This window comes from Thamnophis sirtalis, unplaced genomic scaffold, assembly GCF_051295495.1.
Source record: "Thamnophis sirtalis isolate CommonGarterSnake01/CBP01778 unplaced genomic scaffold, rThaSir2_p1.2 scaffold_2, whole genome shotgun sequence".
In the NCBI taxonomy this organism is placed as follows: Eukaryota; Metazoa; Chordata; class Lepidosauria; order Squamata; family Natricidae; genus Thamnophis; species Thamnophis sirtalis.
This window is the reverse complement of record NW_028261382.1, coordinates 162,760,559-162,775,404: the sequence shown is the minus strand read 5'-3', so window position 1 is coordinate 162,775,404 and position 14,846 is coordinate 162,760,559. Positions and strand designations below refer to the sequence as shown.

The following is a 14,846-nucleotide window of genomic DNA, read 5'->3' as shown; positions in this document are numbered from 1 at the left end:
TCTTGACTTATGGCTTGAGGGTGATTGTAGGAAAAAAATTAAAAAATAAAGCTACCTTCGCTTCCAATCGTCTTTACTAGTTGCCTCAGTCTAATTTATGGGCTATTGGCTGAGATGATAGAAAGAAACCTCATTCAATATATGCAGTTAATTAATTAACATGTACCTTTTATTTTTCATGATACCTCTGATGTTTAGTGTGAGAGATTTCTTTCACAGCAGTTTAAGCTACTTCTGGTGTTTGGAAAATGGGGACAAACCTATTAAAAAACCCTTAGAAACTCTGATTCTCCAAATTCAGAGAAACCACCTATCACACATACAACTTTATAGTACTAGTTTTTCCTCACTACAGTCTATATCAGAGCTATACCAATGCCAGATAATCATATAAAGAGAGCGCCAGGGAAGCTACTATTGTGTTGTAGTAACTGTCAGGGATAGAACAGTCTCATTCTGGGACACTTATTTTGTAGGTTGTATATGTGAGAAATTGAGAAGGAGCAGGAGGAAAATAGTTGTTATATTTTGCTTGTATCTTCATCTGTAGGTCTGTTTCCCTTGCAAGGTTCTCATTTTTCTTCATGTTTTACAGTCTGATTCAATTTCTTTTCCAAGCATGTTTTTTTTTTAAAAAAAAAATGAGATAGTCATGATTAGTCTTTATTTCTGATAAACAGTCCTTCACTTTTTTAAGGGTTAGATTTGCTTTCTAGAGTCATTTGTCATTTTTTTAGTATTTATTCTTCTGGCTATTTTAAACCTTACTGCTTCTTTATATGTTTTTAATTGGTTTTTGTTTTTGTTTTGTTTATTAATAAAGCTGCCCAGAGTCTAATGGAGTAAACAGCCATAACAAATTTAATACACTGAACTGAATTTAATTAGGTAGTGTACAGGGCCACTGGATGAGTAAATCATATTATCATACAAAATTTATTTTCTCTCCTTACATGATGAATTAAGAGTGTCTTAAGATTCATATGCTGTCTCCAGGCCTTTTGTTTTGATTAAAACAAAGTTCAAAAACATATAATGTGAAAGGTTGCTTAACACTTTTCCTTTAAAATTCTTTTCTCCTTGTGCTTTAAAGGTCAGATATCTGTTGCAAGAATTTCAAGGTTATTTATTAATTATAAGTAATATCACATAAGAAAAACAGCCACACTACAGAACAATTTATACTAGTCATACATGAGTCAATAGGATTCATTTAAACAAATAATGCTTAAATTATATCATTTGTTTTTATTACCACATTCCAGCCATAGTGCCACAGGTGATTTTCATACAAGAATTCAGATACTCCTCAAGAGTCCAGATAAGTTGCTCTTTGAAAAAAGACTGCATAAAACAATAGAGTGAAAATTCATCTATTTCATCTTAATCAATGTTTAACACATGGCTCCTCAAACTACGGCCTGGCGGCCACTTGCAGCCCACCACAGCCATTAATCCAGCCTGCACAGGACCATGAGACTGCCCTGCCCACTTCGCCCCGCCCATCCTTCAGCCCCAGGAGGCCAAGAAATGGGTGAAAACAGCCTGGTTTTGGCCAAAACCCAGGCTGTTTTCGTCTGGTTTTTATCTTCAGAATGCTTCTGGAGGCAGGGGAGGTGAAGAATGGGGTGCACAGGTGCCCCAGGAGGCCAAACAATGGGCCCATTTTTCACCTCCACCACCTCCCGAAGATAGATAGAGAAAGAGAGGGAGGCAGAGAGAGAAGGGGGGAGAGGGAGATTGTAAGCTCCTTGGGGCCGAGAAGAATTGCTGCAAAATTGAGTTTCCTGAAGTGGACTACTAGACTCCTAAATAAGTAAAAAAATGATGTAGGAAAAAGAAAAGTCAACCAAAACAGCAACATGCAAACAAAATCAAATAAAACACTCCCAGGAGCAAAACAAATTAAAGTTTAATTTGTGTACATTGTTCAATGGACTGTTCAATTGGCCACACCCTCTAGTCACATGACGTAGCCACACCCACCCAGTGACATGACTACCTAGCCATCCCCACCCAACCGGTCTGCCCCCCCCCAAATAGTCTGAGGGACCGTGAATTGGCCCCCTGTTTAAAAAGTTTGAGAACCCCTGATTTAAAAAGTAATTCCACTCACTTTGACAGTGAATCATTTGGAAGCATTGCCTTTCATTTTTATGCTGAAAAATTGCAAATTCTGAATAAGCAAAAGGAACACTTGAACTTCTGAGAAGCATAAGAGATAAGATTGGTTCTTGCCAAAGGCTTTCCGTAGGAAAATTATTCTTTCTTATAGTATTGTTATTAAATATATATTCCACCCTTCCACATACATACAAAGGTAGGAGTTTCTGAGTTATTTCTGAGACAGTTTTGATTCACCAAACACCAATGTCTCTTATGTCTGATTTCAAGGAAAGAAATTTAAGTCACGGCGACAACCTTTATTTCCAGACAATATCTGACCCAATTTGTGATTTGGCTTACAAAACAGATTAATGAGATACTCTGTTTTTTATTAATTTGTTTGTTTGTTTGTTTGTTTGTTTGTTTATTTTTCTTTTAAAATTGTTTCTGTCCCTCCCAAAAAAGGGAACTTTTAAGACGTTGGTATTTTGCCCTGCATAAAAAGTTAGGGTGGATCCCATGGTGCACATGTGGAAGCAGCTGATGAAAGAATGATTATCCTTTCTCCTACATCTACCCTCATCTCCACCCAAATCACATTTTGAAGCACATAGAGGATTGTGGAATTTTTGGTGCCCTCTGGGGTTGCTTGCTTGCTTGCAGACATTTCATCACCCAACTAATAAACATCATCAGTGTGAGTGTTTATGTATGTTAGCTTACTCTGCAAGTTTAGGCAGGGGTGTGCTTTCCTTCTTGGTGGTTCATTCTTGATTAAAGTATTGTATTCTCCCTGATTGTTTGCCTGGAGCCTGCTTATTGGCATGTTGGTGCTGTGTTCCAGTCTTCTTTTCTTCCTAGTTTTTTAATTGTCTCTTTTGAATGGTATGTAAATGTAGATTTATAGAGAACTGAAGGAGATAAAAAGCAGAAAGTCCCACTCATAAGCACTGGATATTGCTCTTCTTTCAAAGGGCAAATTGAAATACAATGACAGTACTGATGGTAATATAATTGTAGGGAGAACTTATTTTGCATTGGGGGTAAACTGCATTTGTGAAATCTTAAGCTAAACTTTGCTGCTGTGAGAATTAGTTCAAAAGAGTGCGTATTCATACATTCTTTTGTATCACCTTTCTTTAGTGTGGGTATGTAATTTTTCTATCCTCTGGCCTGCAAAGTTCTGTTCCACATTTGTTTAAATAGACATTAGCACTTTGATTGACTCTTCTTTTATAGGTTTTATCTGTAGTTTGGCTTTCTTATTTAATAGAAGGTGGCATGTTGAACCAACCATTGCACACAGCTAAGACATAATCAAATTTGGAAATGTTCCTAAACTAACTGTTGGACTATCTACAATTTATGGGAATCAATTTCCAATTTAATTTGGATTAGAATAAAAACCATGTTAATTAAATTTTAGTGGAAATCTCATTGTCATGATTTTTCTCATTAAAGTGCGCCAAGAGCTTGTCATGAGCCTCTCCAGCCCACTGAGTGAGTATGAAATGAATATTATTTTCTTGCTCTTTTCATTAATGACAAGCAGTAGCAAGTAGTACTTCTTAGGGAACCAATAAAGAAAATTAAACATCTGGGTTAAAGTTCTGTTCAATCCATTCTCCATAGCTGAAAACATTCAAAGTGTCTGCCCAACTCCAGTCCATCTAATATGCCTATAATGAGCGTCCCAATTTATTGCAAATCAGGGACTAGATTGAAATGCAAAATGAAGCACATCAAAATTGCCTGTCAGTGGCATAATCTTACACGTAACATAGGCAATTAAATAGCTCCACTTCATCTTTAGAAGGCCATCAAATTGCTACTATAAATGTTACATATTAATATCTTTTTTGTTTTCCACACATCAGAAAATCAGAAAATATCACTAATGAAAGAGTTTTAACTTTAAGAGCTTCTATGTTGCATTTCCAAAACTTGGAGGTTTTTTTTCTTTTCTTCTCAACAGCCTTGATGAAACGTAGCATCCTTTCCATAGCTGGCATAATTTGTTAATGTTTGTAACTTGGTGCATACATTGGTGAATCACCCGTCTCATATCATGTGTGCACACACACACACATACACCCTGTTGTTGCTTCTTGAATTTTAACTGCGTACTGGTTAACATTTGGACGCTTGAAAGTGTTTAGAATGTTGTACGTTTTCAGGTAGTTTGATGTGTTATTAGTATGGAAGTTGGGCTATTTTGACTTTTTATCAGTTAAGTTTCAAGGTACTAATTATGACCTTTAAAGTGCTCCATGGCTTAGGCCCAGGTACCTGCGAGACCACCTACTGCCACTGGTAGCCTCCCATCGTCCAGTGCGATCCCACAGAGTTGGCCTCCTCAGGGTGCCGTTGGCCAGACAGTGTCGGCTAGTGACCCCCAGGGGGAGAGCCTTCTCTGTGGGAGTGCCTTACCTCTGGAATGAGCTGTCCCCGGAGCTTCGTATAATCCCTGACTTCCGATCCTTCCGATGTGCCCTAAAAAGTTGGCTTTTCCAGCAAGCCAGCCTGGCCTGAACAAAACAAAATTAATTATTGATCATTGTTAATTTTAATTCGATTTTTTTAAAAAAAATGTTATTGTCAATTCTTATTGGGTTTGTTTGGGATATTCTATTTAATTTTTTTTAACTTTTGTATCATGTGTTTCTTTTAATGTTGTACGCCGCCCTGAATCCTTGGGAGAAGGGCGGCATATAAATCCAATAAACCTAAACCTAAACCTAAGTGATACAATGCAGGTAAAGATATATCAATATTATACAGGCAACATAATTCTTTTCAACTCCATTCTATTTTTTCAATGGTTATTCAGTAATGGATGGCAGTCAGCATGGAATTTAGATCAGGATGTCTGTGGCTTACAGAGATACAATGCACAAAGCATCCAAAACCAAGAGGTTATCCACAGCTAAGCAATAGTGTGTAACTTTGTTCTTAATGTGATATGTGAACCCACACCTTATGTCTTCTTGGGGTTTGTTGCTTTATGCCACCACTTTTACCCATCTCTCAGAATATAATGTACTAGCCAATACCCTCTAGTTCAGTCCATCTCTTTTAAAATGGCAAAGAAAACATCTGATTATTTAAAATGCTTTTAAAAGAAATAACCCCTCAACAGTCCTCACATATAAATGTACATTGCCTAGGGTCAAATCTTAATAACTCTTACTAGTTATTTTGCCACTGACATGGTTCTAAATTTTTAAATCTAGGAGTTGCTTTGGGGAAAAAAGATCTTTGAAACACAATCAATTGTCAAATGATGTTCTTTGAGTGCATGCTTTTTATTGACGTCGTTTAAGAATTGCACATTATATTTTTTTAAAGATAAAAAATTGAAATAGGTCAAAATAAGGTGAATCAGTTTTAACTATACAAAGGTGGAGTTGGTCTTGAAATCTGCTTCATCCAGTCCTCTGATAGCAACTGAACTTGCCTGTTGGGGGTGCATTCAAATTGACTTATCAGTGATAGAATACAATATCCCAAAACAGCTTGAGATTGAATTAGGATATCATTTTTACAAGACCTGCATGCCAGTTGCTGGGTCATGCTGTTCCTTAGTGGGGGCCAGCTCAGATTCACAATGGGATAAAGAAATATTCAAGAGCATGTGAATAGATATGGCTTTGCTCATCACCTTGAAAGCAAAAAAATAAAATAAAAATCCACCACTTCCCTACATTTATTTGTAATAATTGGATAGCATCAATCTTATAACTGTGTACCAGATCCCATGGAAGTTTATATTGAAGTTCAAGTAGCCTTCTTCAGCTGAATCATGAAAATCAGGAAGAGGAAAGAATAAGACCAGCATTTGTGCCTCATTCTCTGTCCAAATAGAAGCTGAATGTCTAAGGAAGATTATGCTTATTACTCCCCTTAAAGACAAGCAATGCAAAAATTTTCATCTCAAACTTACTTGGGATCAAGGATTAAACTTGAACCTTGATACCCTCCTTGGACAATAAATATTGCCTAAGTCAACGGGCAAAGCCACAATATTCTTTTTGGGGTTACCGTCTTCATCTGATCACAACCAACTTCTCCCCCCCTCCCCCATCTAACCACAACACAATAGCAATAGCAATAGCAGTAGACTTATATACCGCTTCATAGGCCTTTCAGGCCTCTCTAAGCGGTTTACAGAGAGTCAGCATATTGCCCCCAACAATCTGGGTCCTCATTTTACCCACCTCGGAAGGATGGAAGGCTGAGTCAACCCTGAGCCAGTGAGATTTGAACCGCTGACCTGCTGATCTAGCAGTAGCCTGCAGTGCTGCATTTAACCACTGCGCCACCTCTCAAACAATCTTTGAGACCAGATTCACTTTGTAACCACAAAGGCTGTCAGGTAATCTAGCTTGATACCTGATTTTGAAAGCAGGAGCAGCCTAACAAGGGCGGAGATTCCAATATCACTATGCAAACTCACAACCTGATCAGGGGGCAGATTATGATTAAATGTGGGTTTAGTACATATCATGGGAGAAAGAGAGACTTCCATTTATGGTGCAGCTCAAAGGTGGGATCGGGTGAACCAGTAGTAGTGGCGGTGGGAGGCTCTGCCCATCTGCCCGGACGCTTCTGTGCATGCGCAGAAGCATCGTGAGCGCAGACACAAGCAAACTGGTAGTAAAAAAATGGAAACCCACCACTGGTGTAGCTCTACAACCCAGTTAGCTGAATAAGCATGAACTGAATTATAATTTGATGTATTTTCCTGGCCCCTCCAGTTTTGGGGATGTGGTCCAAAGATGTCAAAAAAGGCCAAATGGAGCCATAATCTGAAAACGTGTGCACAATTTGTATTTGCTAAATAACCATTTTTTTATGGCTATCTTTTTAACATCCTTACAATATATCTTTTCAGAATACCAATGCAAATTTTGAGGAGGCTGAACATAAGGATAGTTCCAAACCAATTCCATTAACCCAGGAGCCTTCAGAAGAAAATGAAGTTTTTGGTAAGTCTCCTCTTGACATTATTTTTCACACCTAAAAAATAATTTGTATAATAAACAAGAGATCCTGTTGCAAGTTAAAGTCTCTTTTTAGAGATTTACAAAACATGGCAAGCCCACATCTTGCAAAGAAAACAAACTAGGAATGAGTAATATTTTGAAGGTTATAAGGTGGCAAGGTTTTTTATTAATAATGTAGGATTGCTTTATGGCGATGGGCAGGATCCTCTCTGCTTACTTCTGATTTGGCATGGATTTTTTTCCCCTTTATTTTATTTTAAACCAAGTTAAGCCGATGGTCAACTGTCCCACAATTTTTTTTCTATCTTCAGAATGGAGTGAATACCAAATATACTAGTTTATTCTGAGGGGTTGTGAAAAACTAATAAGGAAGATAATTTTAAACGCACCTGCAGACTCTTTTCTTGCGAGGGTTTTCTGTAAAATAACAACAAGAACAATTCTTCTGAACCACCTAGCCTGCTTGGGGAGTTCTTGTTCTTTCTGCCAATGACTTCTCCCTTCAGCTGTAAGAAAACAGAGTTTAAATATTAAGTATTTCTAATATAATAAAACAAGTGCCAATCATGAAACACAAGAGTAGCTAGGAAATTGTGATTTATTTATCATTTATTTGATGTGGCACTGCCCAAATCCAGGATAACCCAGGAGAGCTCATAATACAATGAACAGAATAAAAACAATAACAAGAATAAAACCAAACCACTAGGAAAGAGGTAATAGAACACATGTCAAATCTGGCAGGGCACATAGAAAGTATACCCCACAATCTCCAGCTGCTGCAATCTCTATAATCTAAGGCCGTGATGACAAACCTATGGCACGCATGCCGGAGGTGGCACACAGCCCTCCGAGCCCTCTCTGTGGGCACACCCGCCTTTGCCAGCTGCACACACGCACCACTTACTGGAGCACTGGAATAGAGCCTGAAAAATGGCCTGAAAATGGCCTGGACAACGGCATGAAAGCAACCCAAAAAACAGCCCCCAAACCAGCCAAAAACAGGCATGCATGCGCCAGCCACCTGGTAATTGGATTTCCAGTGCTCCAGCGCGTGTGAAGACCAGCTGACTGGTGCGCATGCATATGCCAAAAACCCAAAGATCAGCTGGCTGGTGTGCACATGCACACCAACCAGCTGGTCTTCAGGTTTCCGGTGCTCTGGCACATGCGCATGCATAAACGTTCTGGTTTGGGCACTTGGTGTTGAAAAGGTTTACAATCCCTGGTCTAAGGCCTAAAAGTACAGACGGGGGAAATTTTCACGAGACGTTGACTTATAAAGCCAACAAAGCCAAAATGCCAGGTAAAATAATGAGTTTATTTAGAAAGCTGAAAATAAAGCATATGTAGGGAAAATAAGGGGAGACCACAAGGTGGCGCAGTGGTTAGAGTGCAGTTCTGCAGGCCACTTCAGCTGACTGTTATCTGCAGTTCAGCGGTTCAAATCTCACCGGCTCAAGGTTGACTCAGCCTTCCATCCTTCCGAGGTGGGTGAAATGAGGACCCAGACTGTGGGGGCGATATGCTGATTCTGTAAACCACTTAGAGAGGGCTGAAAGCCCTATGAAACGCTATATAAGTCTAACTGCTATAATTTAGTTAAATTATTTATGTAGCACCTCCTTGAATAAGGTCTTGGGTTTCATCACAGATTCACTGTAGAGAAAATGGCTCAAGGCAGAACTTTTGGGCCTCCTGCTTAGACGTTCCTGAAGTCTAATTCCTATTCCCATTTATTCTTTTCTGACTTCTTATTTTCATCAAATATATTCAATGTTATAGAGTGTGGAAAATAATTAAAAGTCAGCCTCTTTTGAAGAGAAGAATTTCTGCTTTCTCCAATCAATGAAAATGCTGTATCTCTAATGTTCTGGATCCAGTCAGGAAATCAGAAATTAATGGTTAAACCCTAACAACTCTTGGGGGAATTATGAAGGTCATCCCTGCCTTGTAGAAATGGGATTAAATGGGAGTGGCTATTCTGATGGGGGGGGGACCTGCTAAACTTTGTTTAATCAGGCTTGCAGCTTTTTATTTAGGTTTCTGAAAAAAAGTCCAGTCCAAGTATTTTCCTTGAGTGTTGGCTATTAATTTGGAAGTAAAATAACTGGGCTAACTGGATAAATGAAATAAAGAAAGCTAAAATATTCCACCATTTGAGGTACAGATGGCTATTTGAAAATTAGAGAGACCATTAGATGCTATCTATGTAAATAAAGAAGGATTTTTTTTAAAAAGCCACTGAGCTGTATTAATGAAGAGTAAGTCAGGAACTAGTCAGAAGGGGGAGACCTCTGTTTACATTTTCTCAAGAACACTTGTATGTGTCCAGTCTCTTGCTTGTTTAAAATAATTCCCACGCTAAAATTGATGCAATTTATTCTGAAAGGAATATATACTACTCCACCACAAAATCATTTTGTGGTAGATACCTATCTTGCTGGGTAACTAGGCAAATCAAAACAGTTGTAAAGTTTTAGCAGTTTAACATCTATTTGCAGGATAACATTTAACATTTGCAGCAACGAAATGTGATAACCTATCTGTGTTATCAGCTTTTATCTACAGGAAAGATTTTCGACTAAAGTAATCTCATCTGGCCTGGGATATTTTTGTTATGAAAGACTGATAACCCTGAGGGCAAATGTAATAGTAGGAGAGCTGGGTTAGTCCATGGCGGCAAAAGATCAGAAAGCCAATAGCACCTTTTCCAACTTCTGAATTTGTTAAGAGAGTTAAACTCTTGATTTTTTTTTTAATAGAATCCCTAATAGAATTAACTACATAAGAACTGGGATGTTAGGCTAGCTATGTTTGACGGTAGCTGCTTTTATTATGTGATAATTCATTTTCTCAGTTTCTACTTTGGGTATGTTTTTATCCTGCCTTTCTTTTATGGGCTACTAGATGCAAAATTCTCCCCTTTCCCAAAATTTTGCTGATCTAGCGATTAGCCCATTTCATCCATTACACTTATATCACTGAGTTTTTTAAAGTAATTGAGTGTATTTGAAGGGGGGAAAACTCATGACTGTTATTTGAAAAGAAAAAAGAAATATTTTTGCTGTTATTTTGCTGTTTGTCTTATCCTCACCTGTTTTCCCCAAATAGTATACACATGGGTATTAATGAATCTTAGGAAATGTTGAATGAATGAAACCTCACAGATTAAAGCAAAGATTCCATGCTTTACCTCCTACTGTTGCAACATTTCTCATATGAAAAGGACATTTTGCCAGGCTCTACCAAAAATGGACAATAGATGTGAACAGTCTGCTTGCAGGAGTTTTGCTGATGCGCCTTTGTTCCTCTTTCAGTATTCAGACAGATGAGCAAATTACAATGCCTAATCATTATGCAAATTATAGTGAAAAGCTATGCATTTAAGCATAACTCTTCATTATAATTGTTGTGAATTAGAAGCTGGGGGTCAGTTGCTTCCAAGCAAGCCAGGATCGGAAGCCAACTGAATTATGAAATCTATATTGTGATAGAGGAATTCTAAATTAGTGCCGACGAAAATTGGGAGAGGTGAATTAAGTCTACCACCAGGGCCTCTGTTTTGGTGAGAAAAGCATAGGATCACTTATTAAAAGAATGAATTAAGCATTGGATGTCAAATTTTCACCTATTGATTTCTTGCTAAGAAATAAAGTGTTTGTGTGTGTGTGTGTGTATGTGTGAAAGAGAGGGAGAGGGAGAGGGAGGGAGGGAGGGAGGGAGGGAGGGAGAGAGAGAGAGAGAGAGAGAGAGTGAGAGTGTGTGTTAAGAGAAAAAATAATTGCAATAAGAGCTGGGAGCTATGGTCAAAGTCCATGCCACATATGTACATTCCAACAACAATTGCTTAAAGAATGGGACATTATCATAATGATAGAAACTAACCACCAATTAAAAATCGATTTGCATCTCAGACGTATCAGCTGTGTACGTATTCAAGCAGTCAAGCAGATCAAAAACCAAAGCCAAGCATGCTATCAAACCATCAATGCAAAGAAAATCTAGGTTAACATTAGCAAGCTATGCAGGCAGATGAATACAGGAAAATGAATAGAATAGATAACAATTATCTGCGTGCTACACATATTATTTATTTATTTAAAAGATTTATATGGTCCCTGATCCTAGCGATGAAGATGCTCACCTCCCACATAGACGGTTAAGAGTTCAATACTAGTGGCAGCTGTTTCTTTCCTGGTGCGCAAAGAACAAAAAACATCTGCTGCGAACTCCATGTGACAGGGAAGGGCATCCAGCCAGTAAAATGCTCAGCTCTATCCAGTCACCCTGACTCTACTCCAAATTAAGGGATTATAGGATCATAAAAAGGGAGGGTCTTGGTCTACAAAATGACACAGTTGGTGCATGAGACAAAACTGTGGAAATATTCCCCTGCCATTGCTCATCAATCAGAAGCTGTGAGTCTGGAAGGACCTCCAAATTGCATACTACCATTGTCCAGCGCCATGCAATGCTATCTAAAGTCAAAGATGACAAGCACCAGACCCTAAGGGTCCAAGACCCTGAAAGCACTCCATCTGGCCAGGGTTGAGCCAAAATCCGTTCATCCCCATCCAGAACTTTATAGCCTCCAGGTACTTGGAAGCATCACATCAACAACACTTACCTGACCAGGGGTGGAGATGTATAACTGAGTATCTTTGGTGTACTGAGGATCCTGTATAATGTGCCATCAAATGACATAACCCAGAAGTTTCATGTATGTGTTAAAGAGGAAAGGGGAGAGACCCCACACTGAAGCATTCCACAATGAAGGGTCCTAGAACTTGATTGCTTCTCACCACCACCACCAACTGGAACCTGCCATGGAGAAAGGAGAAGAACAATCCAAAACTGTGCTTCCCACTCTTAGCCCCTGAAGCTGGTCCAGAAAGCATTATAACACCAATGGCGAAAAACTAATTTAAGTTCTTCATGTAGTATTTATTACATGCTGAGTTTTGAAGTATATCATGTGCATTATGCATTCAGTGCATTTTCAGGCACCAGTCAACAAGATGAAGCAACCAAGCACAAATGAAAGCGAGCGAGAACAAGAACAATTTACCTGGATAACCTAATTGGCAAGCTTGGTGGACTTGCTGTGCAGTGGATGCTAGCAGTAAGGTTATTGCAGTTCATGGCAATCTACTTGCTGGATAGCTTCTATTGTCAATTAGAAACATAATTGTTCCTTGAAAACAAGCCACAACATTAATGCCAAGTGGTGACAGACTCACACAAAGCTCATTCTGGTTGGAGAGCAGAGAGGGGCTGTTGCCAGATTGTGTCATGATCACAGGACAATCCTTCTCTGTATTTATTCATTTTAAAGATTTTAATGGTACTATCACACACATTGTCTAAATGTATAATGATTGTTATGCAGAATACAGTAGAGTTGAATATATTTACTTGGGAGAAAGTCCCATTGAATTCATTGAAATAATTGTGTATTTAATGATTTAGCTTTAGCTGTACAGTGCTTATTCATTTTACTCCTATTATTAGTACTAGTGATACATACATACATACATACATACATACATACATACATATACACACACACACACACACACACATACATACATACATACATACAAAACATGCAAAGTGGAGAGAGAAAAAATGTTACAAAATTCACAGTATATGAGTGACCAAGTATTGATCAGTTTACTAATCAACTAATCCAATTTAAACAAATATTTGTAAATATATGGTGTGTGTGTGTGTGTGTGTTTCTGTGTGTGTGTGTGTGTGTGTGTGTGTGTGAGAGAGAGAGAGAGAGAGAGAGAGAGAGAGAGAGAGAGAGAGAGAGAGAGAGAGAGAGAGAGAGAGAGAGAGAGAGAGAGAGAGAGAGAGAGAGAGAGAGAGAGAGAGAGAGAGAGAGAGAGAGAGAGGGTTTTCAGCAGGTTCTGACCAGTTCTGGAGAACTGGTAGTGGAAATTTTGAGTAGTTCAGACAACTGGTAAATACCACCCCTGACTGTTCCTGCCCCCATCTATTCTCTGCCTCCTGAGTCCCAGCTGATTGAGAGGAAATGGGAATGTTGCAGTATCCTTCCCCTGCCACGCCCACCAAGCCACGCCCACCAAGCCATGCTCACCAAGCCATGTCCACCAAGTCATGCCACGCCCACAGAACCAGTAGTAAAAAAATATTTGAATCCCACCACTGGTGTGTATGTACAAAAAAAATGTGGGGATCTCTAATTCTTCTCATAGCTTCATACTTAATGTTTTCTTCCATAAATTGAAGATATTTCTGCTTCATATTGAAGAAAATAGAGCTTTGCTAATAGAAGGACTTCTCCCACATATTAAAACTTAAAATTCAAGGGCATTATACAGATCTTAAGATATATCATCTGAAAGAAGAAAATTTTGAATGAAGGAATGCTTTTCCATCATTGCCACCAGCTTCTTCAGAAGGTTAGGAGTCACTCCTGATTAGTGCAGGAATGGGAAATTAAACAATAGGAAACAGAGTTTTATCCCATTAACCTCTGAAAGTTGCAGAATCCAAACCCTTTTATTTCCCTGCAAATCACTGTTGCAGTGATTTAACACCTCATCCCAATCTTCCAAAAAGCCTTTCAGGTTACAGATGTATGTCTTTTCTTATTTATACTATAATTTACTCAGTGATTTATGGAAATATCCAGATATTTCACTCCACTTTCTGCTGTTCATCTGACTCTTATCTGGCAATCCACAGACTTCATTCTATCAATTGTTTTTTTTAAACTAGGAAGATTTTTTGATTTGGGATTTGTTATGCATAGTTTTCAGTGTAATGATTCCCGTTCCATCCCAGCCAATACACACCTAAACAAAAACAAAACAAAAACCTTTCATGGGACCCAAAACAGGTGGAATTGAGCCCATTCCTGTGACTGATATGAGTGCTAACTAAAGAAGAAGACATTCTCATGCAGTTTGGATCCTATCTGCTGTCACAGAGATCTTAAATAATTAATTAAAGTAACTTGGGGTCTTTTACACTTGATACCTAATTATGAGGATTTCAGCTGAGAAGGTCACTGCAGTACATTGGAAGAAATGAATGACAGATCTTTAGCTCAGGCTCCAGGAAGCATCTGTTAATGAGAACAAAGAAAGTCAGCTAACTTGTATTCTTCATAAGTAGGGAACATCTTCACTGTGCTGTACTTTTGTGCAACTGTACATTCAGGGCAAAACTCAGCATATTGAATATCCAGGGTTTCGCTCAGCATGTTGAACAGCTCCCAAATGCGACTGGGTTGTCTTAGCACATTTTGAAGAATATCACCGTCTAAAAAGAGAAGCACGTCTGTCCATTAAATCCAGATAGATGAATAGAACTCTGTGTTCAATAGTATTATGGGTGAGATTGAATCTCAGTCTCCTCCTCACCATTGGTATATGTGATTATTATCCATTCATTTTATTATGAAGTGATGTTTAAAATTAAATTTAGGCCATTCATTCATTCTGAATCTTGTGTTTTTCCCCCAAAAATAAATCCTCATTATAGCATCATAAATCCTATCTCCCCCTGCTGTATAAACAGGAGATACAAAACATGCTGTGGTTTAAATCACTTTCCTATCAGCCAAGATCCTTGAAGTTTAACAATAATAATTTGAAATAGCAGGATCCCCAAAGTTACAGTTAAGGATCCCCAGGGGTCACAAATAACTTAGAGAGGAGTCATTAATTATTTTTCAACATGATTAGTCATCTTATG

At 38.4% G+C, this 14,846-nt stretch overlaps 1 protein-coding gene across 1 annotated transcript in view; it reads left to right on the top strand.

The window, feature by feature from the left end:
* Nucleotides 1-14,846, top strand: part of MBP (myelin basic protein) — a 152,562-nt gene that overhangs the window by 59,028 nt on the left and 78,688 nt on the right. The window contains exon 3 of the mRNA XM_087707336.1: nt 7,001-7,094. Within this exon, the coding sequence (XP_087563462.1) occupies nt 7,001-7,094 (94 nt within the window). The remainder of the gene's footprint in view (nt 1-7,000; nt 7,095-14,846) is intronic.